Source organism: Gigantopelta aegis, chromosome 4, assembly GCF_016097555.1.
Source record: "Gigantopelta aegis isolate Gae_Host chromosome 4, Gae_host_genome, whole genome shotgun sequence".
NCBI lineage: Eukaryota > Metazoa > Mollusca > Gastropoda > Neomphalida > Peltospiridae > Gigantopelta > Gigantopelta aegis.
Window position 1 is genome coordinate 22,256,892 of NC_054702.1, and position 18,884 is coordinate 22,275,775.

Sequence of the window (18,884 nt, forward strand, 5' to 3'; positions counted from 1 at the left end):
TAGCAAAAAGTGATTAATAGAAGTGGGTAGAAGTACATCAATTTCTTATTTTTAATGTACAATTTGGATCACAACAGACAGTGAAGGAGTCCAATACTATTGACACTATTTGTTAGAAAGTACTAACCCATGCTTCCCATGTTGGTGAACATGTTACTGGCTACTGCCTGCTGTAGTAACTGAAAATAAAAACAATTTTATTACAAAACATGTACATGAATTTAATATGGCACTATATACCATGGACGGGTGTGTCAAGAAAACTTATACCCCCCTTCCACCCCTTGAACCTAATGACGTATATGCAGAGATGAAAATCACTGTGGATTAAAAACAACAACAAAAAAGCATGAAAAGTAAAGGTTAAAAACAGTTTTTTGTAATACTACCGGTACTTGATATCAGTGTGGCACCTTACAGTTTTTACCGTCATGTTTTGTCTTACTTGATACCTTATCTGGGGTGGGAATTCGTGAACTGTAAAAGAGGAAATCTAGAGGGGTCACGGAAATTCTTGAAATCCTAGGTTAAATTCTGTGCCATCTGACACATTTTGGAGGAAAGGACATTTAAAATGCGAGGAAACGCAATGTTCCACGACAGGAAAACAGCTGATCTGAGGAGAATTCCCACCCTTGCTTATTGATTTACTGGTGCTTGCTTTTAAATTTTTAACGTTATTTTTTATGACAATTTTCTTACTGCTAAATACTGTGGTCCGAGTGCACCGAGACCACCTAAAGACATGTTCCAGAGGTTTGTCGTCATTTGTTGTAGTTTTTTTGCTTCTTTCTCTTTTTGAGTGTCTGCAAACTTCACAACCACAGGAGACGAACAACTCTGAAAAACACAACATAGATAACATTCATCATACACAGTGTGATCATTTATCTTTAAAAATAGGAAACACTTTAATAATAAATAAAAAAAACCCACCTACAAAACGTGAGTCTGTTCTTTTTATTTGCAGAAAATTATTCTACTTTCATAATCACTATTAAATTTAGTTTGAATTTAATAGGTGTTTTATGTAAAAAGTCAATCACTTAAAAATTTTAAAAATAAAATTCTAACACACATTTAAACATTTATTTACAAAACTCAAACACTTTTCAGGCACCATAAACTAACTCAACAACTTTATACAAGATACATATAACCCTGTTTAATATAGTTCAGTAGCAAACTGCATGCATACATATTATATATATGTATGTATACATGTAGTTACTTTGAAAAACAATGTATGGCCTCTGATCTCAAACTTTCAATACAGAATTTTAAAGACAGTGTCAACAGAACAACTTTTTCATCCTAAAGCATACAGAATAAATCACCCATTCTAAATGTGAGAGCAGATAAATCAACATAACTCGACTATAACAAAAAATGTTATCTGCAGATCTAGAATTAGTTGCTGTTACGGTATGCATACAATACCTACTTCCATTGTTTGTGAATGATGCATTGTCTTAATGGCATTCTGGGCACTCTGGCGGTTAGCATACGTTACAAAAGCACAACCTGAAAATAAAGCCCATGGTTATTATATACCATCTTATCAGAGGAAAAATATAGTGTGTATTATATCATTGTCTGGCACGAAACATTAAGTCGGAACACCCAACAATGCTAAACATGTACAGGTACGGCACTTGTGGTTAAATTTACAACTTCTTAATTAGAATATTTATCTCTGTACCACTGATGTTACTCCTGTCGATCTAAGTTAAAGACAATTTCTAAAAATGGTCCAGTGAAGACATTCATCAGAATTACAAGAAGTTCAGTCAAGATATTTAATCAAAATGACTGAAATAGTTGTCATTTGATCAGAATTACTAGAATGACAGTTTTAAGATATATGATATGGATTACTAAAATGGTTTTAAGTCAAGAGATTCAGTTATCTCAGATAAGTGTTCAGATAAAATCTGCTACATTTTTCCATTAGCATCATGGGATCTTTTAATAATTTAAAATCTTGAACCGATTTAATAATGGCCATACAAAAATGGTCAAGTGAAGACGTGATCAAAATTATTGGCGTCATTGTCAATTGATCAGAATTACTGCAATGATAGTCAAGATATCTGACTGAAATTATTGAAAAAGTTTTAAGTCAATAGACTCAGTTATCTCACCTCTACTTTGGCCATTTGAGTCTCTCAAAACAGTGCAGTCTTCTATGACACCAAATGGGGCAAACATCATTCTTATTTCATTCTCATTCAATTTCTTTGACAACATTCCAACAAATAGCTTTCTCTCTTCTACTGCAACAAATGGCAGAAACCCACAGTTAGAAAGAGAATTTATATCCCGTATATTTATGGGTTTTATATCAAAGCGTCTTTAATGCCACACAGAAGCGATGTGATCCACCCCGGCTATTTAATGATGCCATACACTATCAAACCTGTTCTACACTCAAGAGCTATTCATGCTGACCGTATACTTGCCCAAAAATGAAAATCGGCGAGTTGTTATGTTGTTGTTGTTGTTTTTTTAATGTGTGAAACTTGTCTGCTTAATTGAAGTTTCTCACATGGAATTATCACCAGAAGAGCAAAAGAAAGAAATGTTTTATTTAACAACGCACTCAACACATTTTATTTACGGTTATATGGCATCAGACATATGGTTAAGGACCACAGATATTGAGAGAGGAAACCCGATGTCGCCACTTCATGGGCTACTCTTTTCGATTAGCAGCAAAGGATCTTTTATATGCACCATCCCACAGTTAGGGTGGTACATACCACAGCCTTTGATATACCAGTTGTGGTGCACTGGCTGGAACAAGAAATAACCCAATAGGCCCACCAACGGGTATTGATCCCATACTGACCGTGCATCGAGCGAGCACTGTACCACTGGGCTATGTCTTGCCCCCCAGAAAAGCAAGACATTGGTCTTCATTTCAAATGATGAGACTACACTACCATGTGTTTTGAACAGGTAACAGGTTGGTTATCAATTTCTATTTCTTATTTAACAATTTACATCTACTCGTATTCAATTAGTGGCCCAAGGACCTTGGAACTTGACAGGAAGTAACTGTACATATAGTTCTCTGTTTACGGGATTGTGAAAATTGTACTTTTAAACTGCTTGGTCAACTCAAAACCGGAATATTATCCTTTTTTGTGTGTGTAATTATCTGTATAAATACCTCACTATTTTAAAAGTACATATACACGAGGGCAAAGGTACAATGTAATACAGCACTTTGGATCACCCAACACAAAACTAATAACAAACAGCACAATTAAAACAATTAAAGGCACTGACCCTAGTTCTCAGGCAATATTAAACAAAAAAAAATAAAAAAATGAGAGAATGTTTTTTTTTAAATTTGATATTTCTGTTTTACATACAACTTGCACAATACTTAAAACTTCTTGCCTTAATTATCAGTATAATTTGCAAATTCAGCATGTTTCTGCTCAACGTGGCACAAAGGATTTTGTAAGAAACAGAGTATGTATACACCTGTACCTTGAGGACTTAGGTCAGTGACTTTAACACAAAGGTAAGTTACAATCTTCATAAGAGATCAACTGCAAGTTCAAACATAGCAAGCAAATGTAGCCCGATGTAAAGATAGAAACGAGAGGCAGCAATAGAACATTTGAACAACAGTTAATATTTAAGTTTAAGACACCAATAGAATACGCTCATTAATGAATCATTAGCTGCTGGATGTCATACATTATTAACTCTGACAATCTTTTGAGAAAAATGCTGTATTTTTGTGTTAGCAGCAACCTTGGATCATTAAAATGCACTTTCCCACAGACACGACAGTATATACTTGCTGGGCTCAAACTGCAATATGAACTGCCATAGATATGAGGCCTTACCGATGGCAGTTGTTTGCCGATGGAGATGAGATAATTTTTGCTTTTTAAGTTATGTTTATTTATGGTAAAAGTTACTGGTTTGAAATCGCTGTAACCTGTTTTAAAATTTCCATAGGTGAGCATTTTGCTTGTTTCAAAATATTTTTAAATTGCTGTAGGTAACACATGAATGAATGCATGAATAAATGAATAAATGTTTAACGACACCCCAGCATGAAAAATACATCAGCTATTGGGTGTCAAACTGCAGGTAACAAATTTGTACGTTCAAGCCCTGTACTAAGTTAGTAATAACTAGTCTTAAATTGGTTTGAAAATGGTGCACTCTCTTTATCCAAGAGATGAAAATGGGATTGCTGTGAGCCTTTTATGACCCCACCCCCCCCCCCACCCCACCCCACCCCCCAAAAAAAAGACAGAAAGAAAGAAAGAAAAGAAAGGAAGAAAGAAAACTTTTCAGGTAGGATTTAAATCTGGAATTCTGAAAAATCAAAAATATGTTCATCTCCGTAATTCCAAGATCTAAATATCATCCAGTTAACCTTGCTACATGTAAATTAGTAAGTGTGCCAAAACACAATGATTAAAGACGACAAAATAAAAGACACATAAATATGGTTATTGAAAAGACATCAACATACATGACATGTATATTCATAGTCCTTCCAACTCTGTTGGCCAAGGCGGAATTAGTTGCCTTACTAAGTTAGGCGTTTAAAGACTAAACTAAGAAAAGAAAGAAAAGACACACCTAACTCACCGTTTCTCTTCTCACTGTCTGCAGGTTTCATTTGGATGGGATGATGCATCTGAAGAGATAAAACATGAAAACACCACTATAGAAAATGAGTACCGATCTGGTGAACATTCATTTAACAATAGTTGTACAGAATAGATAATGAGTACCCGGTCCTAGTCAACACACTATTTAAGACTTCTGAAAACTGAAAATTTGCGAAACCCACTGATGGATAGGTTATATACAAATACATTTTCGGTACCCATTGCCTTTTTGTGTACATGTAACTTGTTATATCGATGTAAATGATGTCCTAAATTTAATGCGCAAATGAAAACAAGGTTACAACTGTAAGCAGCCACTTGTACAAAGGGTAAAATCATGTACCTCAAAATCTTGGAAATCAATGGATATATTTTTATAATTTTTAGACAGATTATAGTAAGAATAATGCTGTTTAAAATGTATCAAAGTACATGAAATGTAGCATTGTCCAATTTAAAAAGATTTGTAACCCATAACCATCTAATAGTTTGTTTTGTTTAACGACACCACTAGAGCACACTAATTTATTAATGATTGGCTATTGGATGTCAAACATATGGTAATTTTGACACGGTCATTTTGACACAGTCATAGAGATGAAACCCGCTACATTTTTCCATTAGTAGCAAGGGATCTTTTATATGCACCATCCCACAGACAGGATAACACATATGGTACCACAGCCTTTGATATACCAGTCGTGGTACACCGACTAGAGCGACAAATAGCCCAATAGGCCCATCGATTGGGATCGATCCTAGACTGACCGCGCATCAAGCAAGCATTTTCCCACTGGGCAATGTCCCATCCTCCACCTAATAGGGGCACTTAAGAATTGTTTTCTTTTTTATTGTGTAACCTCAAATCATTTTTTAGAAAGTTTTAGGACAACTGCAAATTGATTGTCTTATGACAGAAACTAACTGCAAACTGAATGGCTCCAAACAATTTACAGGTTACACAATAGTTTTTTAACCTTCCGAGTACTGCAGGCGAGATATCTTGCCCGACGTCACGTCAGTCGACATATTGTATACTATATACAGTGCATTCCCCAATTCATATTTCCTGCAGTTTTGCACACGACACTCACTGGAAATGGAAATATAATAAAACAAAATAGATTTTTTTCTTCAAAATGGTGGCTTTTGTTTTTATTTTTTCAACTGAAAATACCTTGAAATTTTGAGTTCAAAAAGTGGTTTTCGGCAAGTATTTTCGCCTGACAACAATGGTGGCACGTCGCGGTCATTTTCAGGGATCGATAGCCGATTGTGAGAGCTAATATGATAATAAATTTGATCGTTTTACCAACAACGAATCATAGTTCGGGTTTTAAAAAAATATCTGTTCAGAAAACCACTGTTATCAGGAATAATGGACATAAATACTGGACAGCTGGTCACAAATGCCCGTAAGTAAATGAAACTTTTTCGATTTTTTGCCTAATTTTAATCACCATTAGCTGATCTAAAAATAAAAATTACAAAAAAACACGAAAATAATACTTACCGATTCATATATAAACTTTATTTCATGTATTTATAAAACATTTAAGTGAATATATGTGAGTAAAAATTATTAACTTGTACCCACTCAACGTGTTTTTTGTTCAAAATTAATCTAGTAGTCTAAAGGTTAAAAAGGTATGAATTTTTTTTAACATTAAATAGACACAAAAGGAGACAAACACTTGTCTGTTTGGTTTTTGGGTTGTTTTTGTTTGTTTGGTGGTTGTTGTTTGTTTGTTTTTTTGTTTTTTTTTTGGGGGGGGGGAACCTTCTGAATGATATGGATAATGTAATAAATTTGGTAAAGCTACAATAAATATTTATTTTTTGATTAGAATCAAAATGTACTTGGCACAACCAGCTTCTATTAATGCTTACAGTTGAGCTACATCTAGATGTGTATGTCAAGCATCTAGGTATTGAAAGAGCCCAGAGTTCAGTGGGTAATCATTCCCAGTGTGATGTAGGACATACCCTAGTGCTAATGCTTGCTCACCTGATGTGCAGTTAGTAGTGGATTGATCTATTGGGCTATTGGGCTATTCTGCATTCCACAAACCAGGGCTTCTAGAGTTGTTTTTTATAAATTCCACTATCCATTGGATCAGTGATTTAAAAAACCTACTAGCCATTATTAAAAAGTCACTAACCCTACTTTACTTTAAGTTAACACAATTTTACTAAATAATAGTAATAATCGGATATGTCACCTAAAAAGGGAGATGGAGCTTAACAACACAAACATGGGGTGGGGTGGGGTGGGGTGGGGGCAGGATATTCATATTTATAAAATAGACTTAACAATTGACTAACAAAAATTCACTAGCCGTCGGGCATGGCAATATTAGTTACTTAATAGTCCAACATTGAATATCACTAGCCATGGGAGTGGGACTACCATAATCTAGAAGCCCTGCACAAATGGTGTTACAAAGACTGTGGTATGTACTATTCTGTAAATATGATGTTGCATATAAAAGATCCCTTGCTACTAATCAGAAAGAGTAGCCTATTGTTACTCATTATCAGTGTGATCCTCAACTATACAATTTATGTAAGATGCCTTACAGCCATAATTAAACTCTGTTGAGTGCGCTGTTTATAAAACATTCCTTCCTTACTTCATCCCCAATGTGGGGGTCACACATGCATGAGAAACCCATAATTGCATCTGTGAAGTGGGAGGAATTCTGTGTATATGACCCAGTAGTGCACTCACTCTTGGCTGGAATTGATACACACTGAACAAATGGACTGAATAACCCAATATATTCATCAAATATGTTACTTAATAAAATCAAGATATTAGTTTTGGGGCTAGGACTTGAAGAATGGTAATCTATATTGCACTGGATCATGATGCAGTCTGCCAATCTATAAAAGTAATCTGGAAGTCCTGCTGGCTGTACAAAAAATATCATAGCCGTACTCATTTTGCCGTTAGTAATAATACACAATCAATCAAAACCCTCAACTGTCTGCAAGCAGATGTTCCTGGTAATAAAACTTGCTTTTTAAAAATCAATCAAACAAGGACAAACATTCAGTCTTCTGTCATTTAGAATATAATCGATGCATCCAAAAATAACAGGTCTGGAGTCAGTGGATCAGCAATTACAGATCATAATGGTTGAATTACTGTGGTTATGAAATATTGTAAGGTGTAATTTTCAACTTTGATTCAAAATAGCATTTAGATTAGATTTGAAATGTCAGGTTGTTCCCACATAAAATAAGATTAGCATGTGCAGGATTTTTGCCAGAAGGCACAGAGAGTAAAATTATGTACCTTAAAATCTTGGCAATTAGCCTACGAGACATAGATCATAGTCGGGGAATTGCTGTCCAAATTGTATTTATTTTATTTATACTTAATATCCTAGAATTATTTTCTGGCAGAAAGCTTTTGTGTTCATTAAATAACAATTCTTGTTTTTTTTACATCTCCTTGAAAAAGTCCCTTGTTAAAATAGCTCCTTAAAAATGTCTGGGCTCATTGAAACTCATTGTACATACCCTAAAATCTTGAAAATTAATAATAACATTTAAACATTTTTTTTTTTAGAAAGATTATAGTATGAGAACTACTGTTTAGAAGTTGTGAAAGTACAAGAAATACAATTTATTACAAAGTCCAATTTCGCACAATTTTTAAATCCATAACAATCTACCTGTAGTATGGGCATTTGTGATCAGTTGGTTTTGTTTTTATGACAATGTCATGGTTCATACAAACATTTCAAACCTAAATTTAGGGGATTTTTTGGGGGCTTTTTAGGGTCCATATAAGTAAAATTTAGGAACTAAAATAATTGGAGTGTTCGAGCGGGCCATCAGAATTGACAGAGAACTGTCCTACACATTTTCATAAACAAAAATACGTAGAATATATAAATTTCAGGGCTTATATGGCCCAATTTAGGGTCTTTGGTGAACTTGCATGTAAAATATAGGGCTTTTTAGGGATAAATAATCAAAATAGGGACTCTTTAGGGCAACCCTTCAAATTTAGGGTCTTTTCAGGAACGTGCGAACCTTGTACATACCCTCAAAATGTTTTCTGGCAGAAAGCCTAACTACTGGCCAACACTGCATTACCACAGTAATTACAGTAATTGCACTAAAGACCACTTGATGCACTGGTTACCTGTGTATGACAAACTACACAACATACAGACCTGTACATTTACATGTACAATGTAGTCGAGCCACTTTTATGTATGAATGCATATATTCCAACCGGATTACACTTGTCAGAAAATGATGTAATACAGGATATACATGTATGTTCTAAGACATGACCACTTTTGTTGCACCTTGTCTGGCCTTTACAAAGACTCTCAAGAAAGGAATTTTGCTGTGCTTGTACATATTTTCTTTGTGACTGTTAACAGAACCAGCCAGTTTAACCCACTGTTGTGGACACTTGTAGTTGTTTCTGACAAATGACGCGCAAACAATAGCATTGAGCAGATCAATGACAGTCTAAGCACCTCCATGCTGGCAGACAAATAACACAAGCAACCAGAGAATGATCGACAATCAGTCAAATTTAGTTGGATGCAGACGGACCTAGTCAATACTGCATAAACTTTGACCTCGTAACATTTGTGTCCTGGAGACTGACAGTTACAGATTTAAACCAACATGTATTCCCCCCACACTGAGCATCCCCACCACAAGCATGTTGTGTGATGACAGAATGCTCTAGGTTTAAACTGGCATTCATCAAATATGCATTAAAAATGAAAACAGAAAATAATATTTTTTCTTTTCTAAATTGAGCTTATTTTGTGGAGTACATCTAAATTGTTTAATTAAAGCTGCAATTTCCAGGACATTTCCCATATTTAGAGTTACATCATCCTCCAGTTTAGGTAAATAGATTAAGTTCAATGATATTTTGGCTTCGTACATAGTAAATGTAACACACATGTATCAGCAGTAATTTTGTATGTTATATTTAATGACTGGTACTGTTTTATTTATCTTTTTAAATGTAAACATATTTTTGACTACAGTTATGAAAAATAAAAATATACAGACATATCTGCCCACTATGAAACTCGGAATTATTTTGGAACGAGTGAAGGCAAGTAGACCTTTCTTTTTAAAAAATTGGCAAAGCTTAGTAGTAATAATAGCTGTTTTTGAGTTCGATTGACAGCTATTTGACCGATATTACTTTGCCTACAATAACTTCCGTTTTTTAAAACTATGATACTATGATCCGATACATTTTTGTACTGTAAAGCCAAACCGCCAGTGCAGACATTATCTGTCATCAACCATAATTAACCACATAGTCCCAGAACATTGTTTATTCAGCTGCTGTGTCAAACACAGTATATCGTAGCTATAACACACAGTCCTAGAATATGGGAGGAAAAACATATTACTATCAGGGTTTTTGCCAGAGGGTAAACCGGCTATGGCGCCATACCCATATATTTTTGCACTTTTTTTTTCAAGTTAACTTTTTGACAAAATTAATTACTCTTATCATTACTGTATGATATTCTTAACCGTAACCCATTGTCTTTCTGTGGTTGACTGTGGTTGCAATCAATTCCATAGTGCCATACCTGAAACAGAAACACTGACTAGCAAAGCTAAGCTACTCATCAAGAATCCATTATTACCCCCCCCCCCCCCCCCCCCCCCCCCCCCCCCCCCCCCCCCCCCCCCCCCCCCCCCCCCCCCCAGAACAACACATATCAATGCCTTTGAGAAACATTGTGTGGTACTCTGATAAAAATGGGAAATAATACGATGGGGAAAACTACATGAGATCTCTTATACTATTAAAGTGCAGTGCTCTCGATGCATTCCACTTGGTGTACATGTATGTGCTAGTTCACTGTTCAGCAAGCATTTCCAAGGAACAAATTTTTTCCATATGGAACAAAGCTGTGAGATAAATATTGTGTACATACAATCACCGCCAACAGGTCTGTCTAGTGTGTGAGGAAACACTGTGGAATGTTGTATCAGAAGCTCAATGAAAAGCTGGTGGAATCGGGCTCTTGTTCGAGATTAGATTATCTCCAGTTGCATTAGAAGAGGCTATCAAATTCTCCACTCAATGCCGAGGGAAACACTTTATCTGCAGTTGTTACATTACTATTGACAAATTAGCTTTTAACAAAAGAACATCCTCAATGACTGCTGTTATATCTGCAGGGGTGCAAAAAGTACTTGTCCAAACACCAAAAGCTAGTGAAAATGATGACAAACGAGTTCAAAAAATTTAATCCGATAGGTGACCTCTTTTTATAACTTATTTGTACATGTATTAATTTATTCAAATAAAGATTTTATAAAGCAGCACACAAAAAATAAAAAAATAAATAAATAAAATAAACAAAGTAAAAAGAAAAGATCTTAAATTTTTTTATGTTGTTACTGGATGGTGATTTGAAATGAAGTTTTTATTACAATATCAGAGCACAGTATTTTACGTGAAACATTCTGTTTGCTTGTTGGTTACACGACTTCAAATTCACATGAACTGCCAAAATTTTGGTTATATGTCAACTGTCACATTCTAAAATTAAAAGTTACAAACTTCAGGATCCTCAGAATTTTATTCACGGGCAGACAGAATGTAGCTCAGTGGTACATCGCTCGCTTGATGTTGGGCCCATTGGGCTATTTCTCGTTCCAGTCAGTGCTCCACAAATTGTGTAACAAATGCTGATGTATGATGCACATAAAAGATCACTTGTTGTTAATCATAGCCCATAGAGAGACCAACAGTGGGTTCCCTCTCTCATTATGAACGTGGTTCTTAACCATATATCCAATGCCATATACCATGAATAAGAATGTAACACAGAGTGTGTTGTTAAATAAAGCATTTCTTTTGTTTCTCTACTATCATACACCTGTAGTCTATGTTTTCTAATTAGCAACAAGGAGTATATGCATGTTGCTGGGTGAACATACTAAGCAAAGGCTGAAACATTTCCAGGCAACTAGCAAAAGGAAACTGAGATGATCAGCAGTACAAAGATATGTTTGCCCACCCACCAAGACAAAAAGAGCTCTACTCGAACCAGTGTATACAAGATGAGCCAGTTTCTACATCTGCAGACAAACTATACACAAAAAAGAGAACATGATTTTTTGCAAAGAAACACACTCATAAATATAATCTACACGGCTTTCAAATCACTTTGGTGAAAGGAACTCTTTTGCCTGTGATCTGTGTTAAATAGACATACATAGATGTAACAATGTACAGTATAAACACAGCATGTTGTATAAATAGTTGTGTAGAGCATCAGGTACATTGTATACGTACACTGTACATTATAGGAATAGCTATTAAAAGAATTATGTTTAAAAGTATTGAAACATACACATATGTATGGGTCAACTCAATGAATTAACATTTATTTGGTAATATCAGTTCCTTTTCTTTTAACAACATGTATGGTCTGGATTACCGAGAAATGGTTAGGTCAAGAAAACTGCATTTCCAACCGACAATGACTTTTACAAAAATTATTTAGTGTATTGGTATAGGTAGGATATATCGAAATACAAACTATTTACCTTGACAATGACAGACTTTTACGAAAATTATTTAGTGTGTTCGTATAGGTAGGATATATCGAAATACAAACTATTTACCTTGACAATGACAGACCTTTACGAAAATTATTTAGTGTGTTGGTATAGGTAGGATATATCGAAATACAAACTATTTACCGTGACAATGACAGACCTTTACGAAAATTATTTAGTGTGTTGGTATAGGTAGGATATATCGAAATACAAACTATTTACCGTGACAATGACAGACTTTTACGAAAATTATTTAGTGTGTTCGTATAGGTAGGATATATCGAAATACAAACTATTTACCTTGACAATGACAGACCTTTACGAAAATTATTTAGTGTGTTGGTATAGGTAGGATATATCGAAATACAAACTATTTACCGTGACAATGACAGACCTTTACGAAAATTATTTAGTGTGTTGGTATAGGTAGGATATATCGAAATACAAACTATTTACCGTTTGAATCAAATTATATTGCTGTGGACTATATTTGCTTTCTGAAATGTACTATTCCTTTGGGATAGTGGTAAAACAAATATAATTTTGACCCCTGGTATGTCCCTAACTAGCAATTAGGGGATGGAAGTAGTTCAGTAGTAGAGTTCTTACCTGGTGTAATGGGTTTTTTTGTGTGTTTTTTTAACACCACCACTAGTGCACATTACTTATATTTATCATCGGCTATTGGATGTCAGACATTTGGTAATTCTGACATAGTCTCAGAGAAGAAACCTGCTACATTTCTCCATTAGTAGCAATGTCTGTAACATTAACAATTATAGATATTTATATACATTTATAAAAGTATTTACCATTACTAATTTTCTTTGCTATTAAGAAAATAACGGTAAAGACAATTGTTTACTATTATGCCTTAAGATTAAGGGTAAAAACAGAAGCACAAAAATATTTTTATGTACATTTAAAAAAATTATACATCTCTAGTTTTGCTACTTGAAATTATGCACCACTGAACATATATAGATCTCCATTAGATTTTACTATTAAAGACATAAAAAAACTACATTACATATAGTTTTTAATTCTTTACCGTTATTTGCCCTCTGGCTTTTTGTGAAAATAGCCCATATAAAGGATCTCTTTATGCTTTTTGTCAGCAGTAGCCTGTGTGGCTTATTCTCTTGCTCAAGTGTTGAAATAACTGCATCTTATTTTTAAGCACCACATACATATAGTTGAAGACTGTTTAATTCCTTTACTTTCTACTAATAATAGATGCACTATCAGCCACCTATAGATACATACATGATTCAACAACTGTGGGCAACGCACAAGAAGAATGAAACCATTTTACATCTGCATATTGCGAAATTCAAAACCTCAAGTCGGCAACAGATGTCTTAAAACCATTATCTGACATCAATATTTTCTCATCATGGCCCAGACAGGACCGGTGGGCAATCTGAGAAATTGTCAGCACTCTGAATATGGATCAGATGGAAGGCCAGCTCTTTTTACACACTTCCCACAGGACAGATGATAAATCAAAAACTTGCAAGATCAGATTCAATCTGCTTGATGACTTCTTCTCTTATTAACTCTTCTGGAAAGACAGGTTTCCAACTTAACCCACAGACAATGCAGATAATGGTGCTTTCAAATATTTAGGTATTTATGCTTGTGCCAGCTTAACCCTCAGTCACTAAAAGATAATGGCAGACTTTCCGTTTTGAGGATTGTATATGAGCAATTGTGCCCCTCATTTGAACAAACTTACAAAGCTCACTTTCCCTTTAACTCCCAATTATCTTAAGGTGTGAGTTTTTCACTCTTTATTTTTCAGTGTGCATTTTTTAATAAGTACTCCTTGTTTGTTTTTTCAAAAATTTTGTAATGGCCCTTTCAGTTTCAAAGAAACAGAACATTATTCAGGAGCTTGGTAGGGTCTGCTTGAAGCGTGAGCGGTCAAAGTTTGATCCTTGTTGGCAGACTGTTGAGGTTTTCTTTTCACAAGTAGTACACCATGAGTTATTAAAACTGAATTGTTAGAACTGTTTGTTGTAAACACACATAAAATTTATTTGAAACTGATAATCCCTAAAAGTAAAACAAACCTGCGTAACGGCAGCAAAGTTCTTCCTTTCTCTAAGCCATGCATATTTAACATCTACATGTAATGTTTTTCAAAAATAACAATAAATTGTGTAATGGTGCTATTAGTAGACATGTTAAAAGATACCAGCATTCTGCATTGTTTAATTAATAGGAAGAAAATGTTTTATTTAACCACACATTCAACACATTTTTTATTTACGGTTATATGGCGTCGGACATGGTTAAAGACCACACAGATATTGAGAGAGGAAACCTGCTGTCGCCACATCATGGGCTACTCTTTTCGATTAGCAGCAAGGGATCTTTTATATGCATCATCCCAGACAGAATAACACATACCATGGCCTTTGATATACCAGTAGTGGTGCACTGGCTGGAGAGAGAAATAGCCCAATGGGCCCAGCAACAGGGATTGATCCGAGACCAGGGGTGCACAAATGTGAAATTGTGATAGTTGCCCGGTGGGCAACCAGTAGCTGAAGTTTGGTTGCCCAACATCATCTCTTGGTTGCCCACATATTTCATAAAACGTTTTATGAATATAATTTTGAACTGTCTTTAAAATGAAACTGAAATTTAAAATGTTTTTATTATTATCATTACTTATCAGTTTAGTTTTATTTCTTTTTTAACATTATTTATCTACAACTCATCTTCGCTTAGGCTGAAAAAAGAGTTTGTTTTATTTAACGACACCACTGGAGCACACTGATTAATTAATCATCGGCTATTGGATGTCAAACATTTAGTAATTCTGACTCGCAGTCATCAGAGGAAACCCGCTACATTTTTCCTAATGCAGAAAGGGATCTTTTATATGCACTTTCCTACAGACAGGAAGGCACATACCACAGCCTTTGTCCGGTTGCTGTGCACTGGTTGGAACGAGAAACAACCCAATCAGCTGAATGGATCCACAGAGGTGGTTCGATCTCGCTTGGGCTGTCAGTCATAATACTTTGATGAACTCAGGGCTCATCCAGGATTAAAAATACCTGTAGCCAAAAAAATTGCCAAATGGGATTTTTATTTGCCATAATGAAAATGTTTTAGCCAAAATTGGTTTGTGTAGTACTGTATAGAGTATTTATATATGAATATGAAAATATATCTTTTTCAGCTAATTATGTACAAACTGGAATACATCTGAATAACAAAATTATCCCCGATCAAAATCAAATACAGCAATGGGGGTAGGGGTAGTTAATATATTACTTTGATTTTTCAGTGGGTGAGGAGAGATATGCAGCTGGAAGCCAATGTCCTCTGCAAACACACCCAAAATTCTAAGGCCTATGACATTAATAAAAATCTGAGAGCCAATACTCTTCTTCTTTTTTTAAACAGTGCTCATTACTTCTGTAAAATAGCAATCTTTATTTGGTTTGAACTACTTTTAATTGTATTTTAAAATAACCCATCTATTCCACACCCCAACAATTTCGTAACTTGCACCATTTTGTTGATCTCCGCGTCGTGTTAAATGCTTGTTGTTGATTTCAGCTTGTAAAATACGTAGCCTAAGAATGCTGACTTCACGTTATGACAACTATCCATTTACGTCAAAAGGTTTTGATTAAAAAGATAATGAATTAAAATTTTACGGTCTTTTTAAAATCTAGCTAACTTTTGAGATGTCATCTCACAGTCAACAAATTTATATATTATTTTATCTAACAAATATCATTAATTTTTTTTTACTAATTTGTATTCAGTGTACGTTTAACCGCAATTTGTATAAATACTGCATGTTCCTTTCCCGCGATCGCGAAATGCATGAGTGCGAAATCAACAAAGACAACGGAAATAAACAAACGAAACAGCAATTAAGTATTCATTGATGCGAAACAACTATTTGGTGGTGGGGGTTTTCTCGCAAATTTACATCAAGATTTACTTGCGTGTAATCGTATTGTTTAATGTCTGTAACGATGTCTATTGACACGTGCAACAGTCTCGAATGACTGTCAAGCGTGACCTATATGCACACAGAACAGCCAACGAACGTTTTCCAAACGTTCGCAAACTATGCAATTGGTTCCCGACGTGGATATTGCATTTAACGTGAAGCGCATAAACCAGTTTAGCGGACGTTTTTGTTTTGTTCGGTCTAGCTGAACTCGGCTCTAGTCTACTTGTCTTTGGCCCTGAACTAGCATGTGTATTGAAACTGACACGCGATTTCGGTCCGTTTTTATTACTTTGGCTCAAAGACTTTACAAAGTTAAAATAACACACTACAGATTTTTCAGACTTTTCTTTCATACATGTCTGAACTCGGCCCTAGTCTACTTGTCTTTGGCCCTGAACTAGCATGTGTATTGAAACTGACACGCAATTTCGGTCCGTTTTTATTACTTTGGCTCAAAGACTTTACAAAGTTAAAATAACACACTACAGATTTTTCAGACTTTTCTTTCATACATGTTGCCGTTAAAATTAATAACTGTGATTATTAAAATAAGCAAACATTGTTATGCTGAATTCTTTATGACACCGCTTCTCGTACCAGTCGCGAGATCCCTGTTAATATTTGGTATTATTATTATATGTTAGGTGTTGGATAGATTATGTAACCGATTGTTCACATCGGAAGATAGAAAATGGCGTAGCCAATTTTTTAGCTCAGAACTGGATGGTTGTTGGTGTAGTTTGTGGCCTTTCACATGTCTTGTGCCCTTTGCTAATAGCCACCATTCTGAAACGTATCTGTCTGCATTGAACTCGTCAAAATCATGCACGGTGGACGCCGAGTGGATGGCAGCGTTAGGGTGAATATTTATATTGCCTGTCAGTCAAGTTATCAGTTTCTATACGTTTGAATTGCCCGTGACTGTCCGAGTGCCGGGAAGGTTTGTTTTTCATTTTACTTGTTTTATGATTTTCTTGGTTGCCCATCGGGCAACTGTTTGACAAAGAATGGTTGTCCGCAACATATTTTGGTTGTCCCAGGCGCGCGGACAACTGATTTGTGCACCCCTGCAGACTGACTACGCATCAAGTGAACACTTAACCACTGGGCTACATCCCGCCCCCTGTTTAATCAATAGTGACAGTGTTAAACATATTTGTGACCGAGTAACATCTTCAATAGACTGCTTCATCCTAATATAGGCTTATGCTTGTCGACCAATCCCTACCGCCATGTAAAAGACAATAAATATTCCTAAGAAACAACAGACTGCTTAATCAACATCTCACCAAGTGTCAAATAGGCCTACACTTTAATAATCCTTTATTTTTGGGGAGGGGGGGGGGGGGCCCGCCTTAAATCTGCATGGTTTTGCTTAACACATTTCATTGTTTTGCTTAACACCAGGCTTCTGGGAAAACAAATTATATCCACAAGCAATGAGATCATTAATTTAAAAAATGTACTAGCCACGATTAAAAATTCACTAGCCCTACTTTACTGAAGTTAATAAATAATAGTAATAATCAGATATGTCACCTAAAGAGAGAGATAGAGCTTAAAAACACTAACAATGGGGTTTGGGGTGGGGTCAGGATATTCATATTTAACAAAACAGACGTAACTGCAACATTTCACCCCAAAAACATTCACTAGCCGTCAAGCATGGCAATAGTAGTTATTTACTAGCCCAATATTGAATATTACTAGCCATGGGAGTGGGGCTACCATAATGTAGAATCCGTGTTAACACATTTCATTGGGTACTTACATAAATATTCATGATCGAAAACAAAAAAGGCAATATCATAACTTTGTTCTTAAAATTTGTTCACTGCAATAATCCACAAATAACATGAAAAGTAGAGCACCACAAACAAAACTGGTTAGACAGTGTTCAAACCAGTGTGTTAGAATAAACAACTCCCTTTAGACCTTCAGTATGTATATACATTTTCTCTCAGACAGGATAGTACATACCACAGCCATTGATATGACAGATGTGAAAACTACCGTTAGTTCAAAGGCCATAACTTGAGAGAGCTTGAGAAGGAAGCAATGTTATATCTAATGATGTTCTCAGCGTATTTTAATTACTGTTATATGGCACCGGACATATGGTTAAGAACCACAGTGGTCAGGGATTTATTAAGGATTTTTTGCCATGGTACAATGTCTGAAGGGATTGGAAACATTATTGCGAGTAAGTCATATTTGGGCAGGCCTCACCCAGGCCATTGCCATATTAGCCAGTTGCTAAATTTTATACGAAGTGGCTACAACATTTAGGCTTTAGCTAATAAAATATTCCTTAAATTAACCACATTTTAATCATTTTCAAGGAAATTCTCTACATATCTGCAAATTTGCTAAACCAAAATTTGTTCCAGTTAGCTCTGTTTGGGATATATGTAATTTGGAAATTTTCAGTGCCACTTTCTTTTGGAAAGGGGTTTATGTTCGGACCCACAGAATGCCTGGATAAATCCCTGCACACAGATGAGAAACTTTCCGATTAGCAGCTAGGGATCTTTTATATGCAACAGACAGGAGAGTACATACCACAGCGGCTGCCTTATACCAGATGTGGAGCACTGGCTAAAATGAGAAATAGCCTAATGAGCCCACCGACGGGTTTCAATCCTAGACTGACTGCACATCAG

General features: G+C 35.4%; 1 protein-coding gene across 15 annotated transcripts in view; it reads right to left on the bottom strand.

Annotated features, from left to right (window-relative positions):
• LOC121369789 (CUGBP Elav-like family member 2) overlaps nucleotides 1–18,884 on the bottom strand; it is an 80,901-nt gene that overhangs the window by 48,401 nt on the left and 13,616 nt on the right. For 11 of the 15 annotated variants that reach the window (XM_041494861.1, XM_041494860.1, XM_041494857.1 and 8 more), the window contains exons 4-8: nucleotides 4,618–4,675; nucleotides 2,145–2,276; nucleotides 1,445–1,524; nucleotides 703–840; nucleotides 128–179 (exon numbers count right to left, since the gene is read on the bottom strand). In XM_041494861.1, the coding sequence (XP_041350795.1) occupies nucleotides 128–179; nucleotides 703–840; nucleotides 1,445–1,524; nucleotides 2,145–2,276; nucleotides 4,618–4,675 (460 nt within the window). The remainder of the gene's footprint in view (nucleotides 1–127; nucleotides 180–702; nucleotides 841–1,444; nucleotides 1,525–2,144; nucleotides 2,277–4,617; nucleotides 4,676–18,884) is intronic. The other 4 variants (XM_041494863.1, XM_041494862.1, XM_041494853.1 and 1 more) reach the window with 2 other exon arrangements.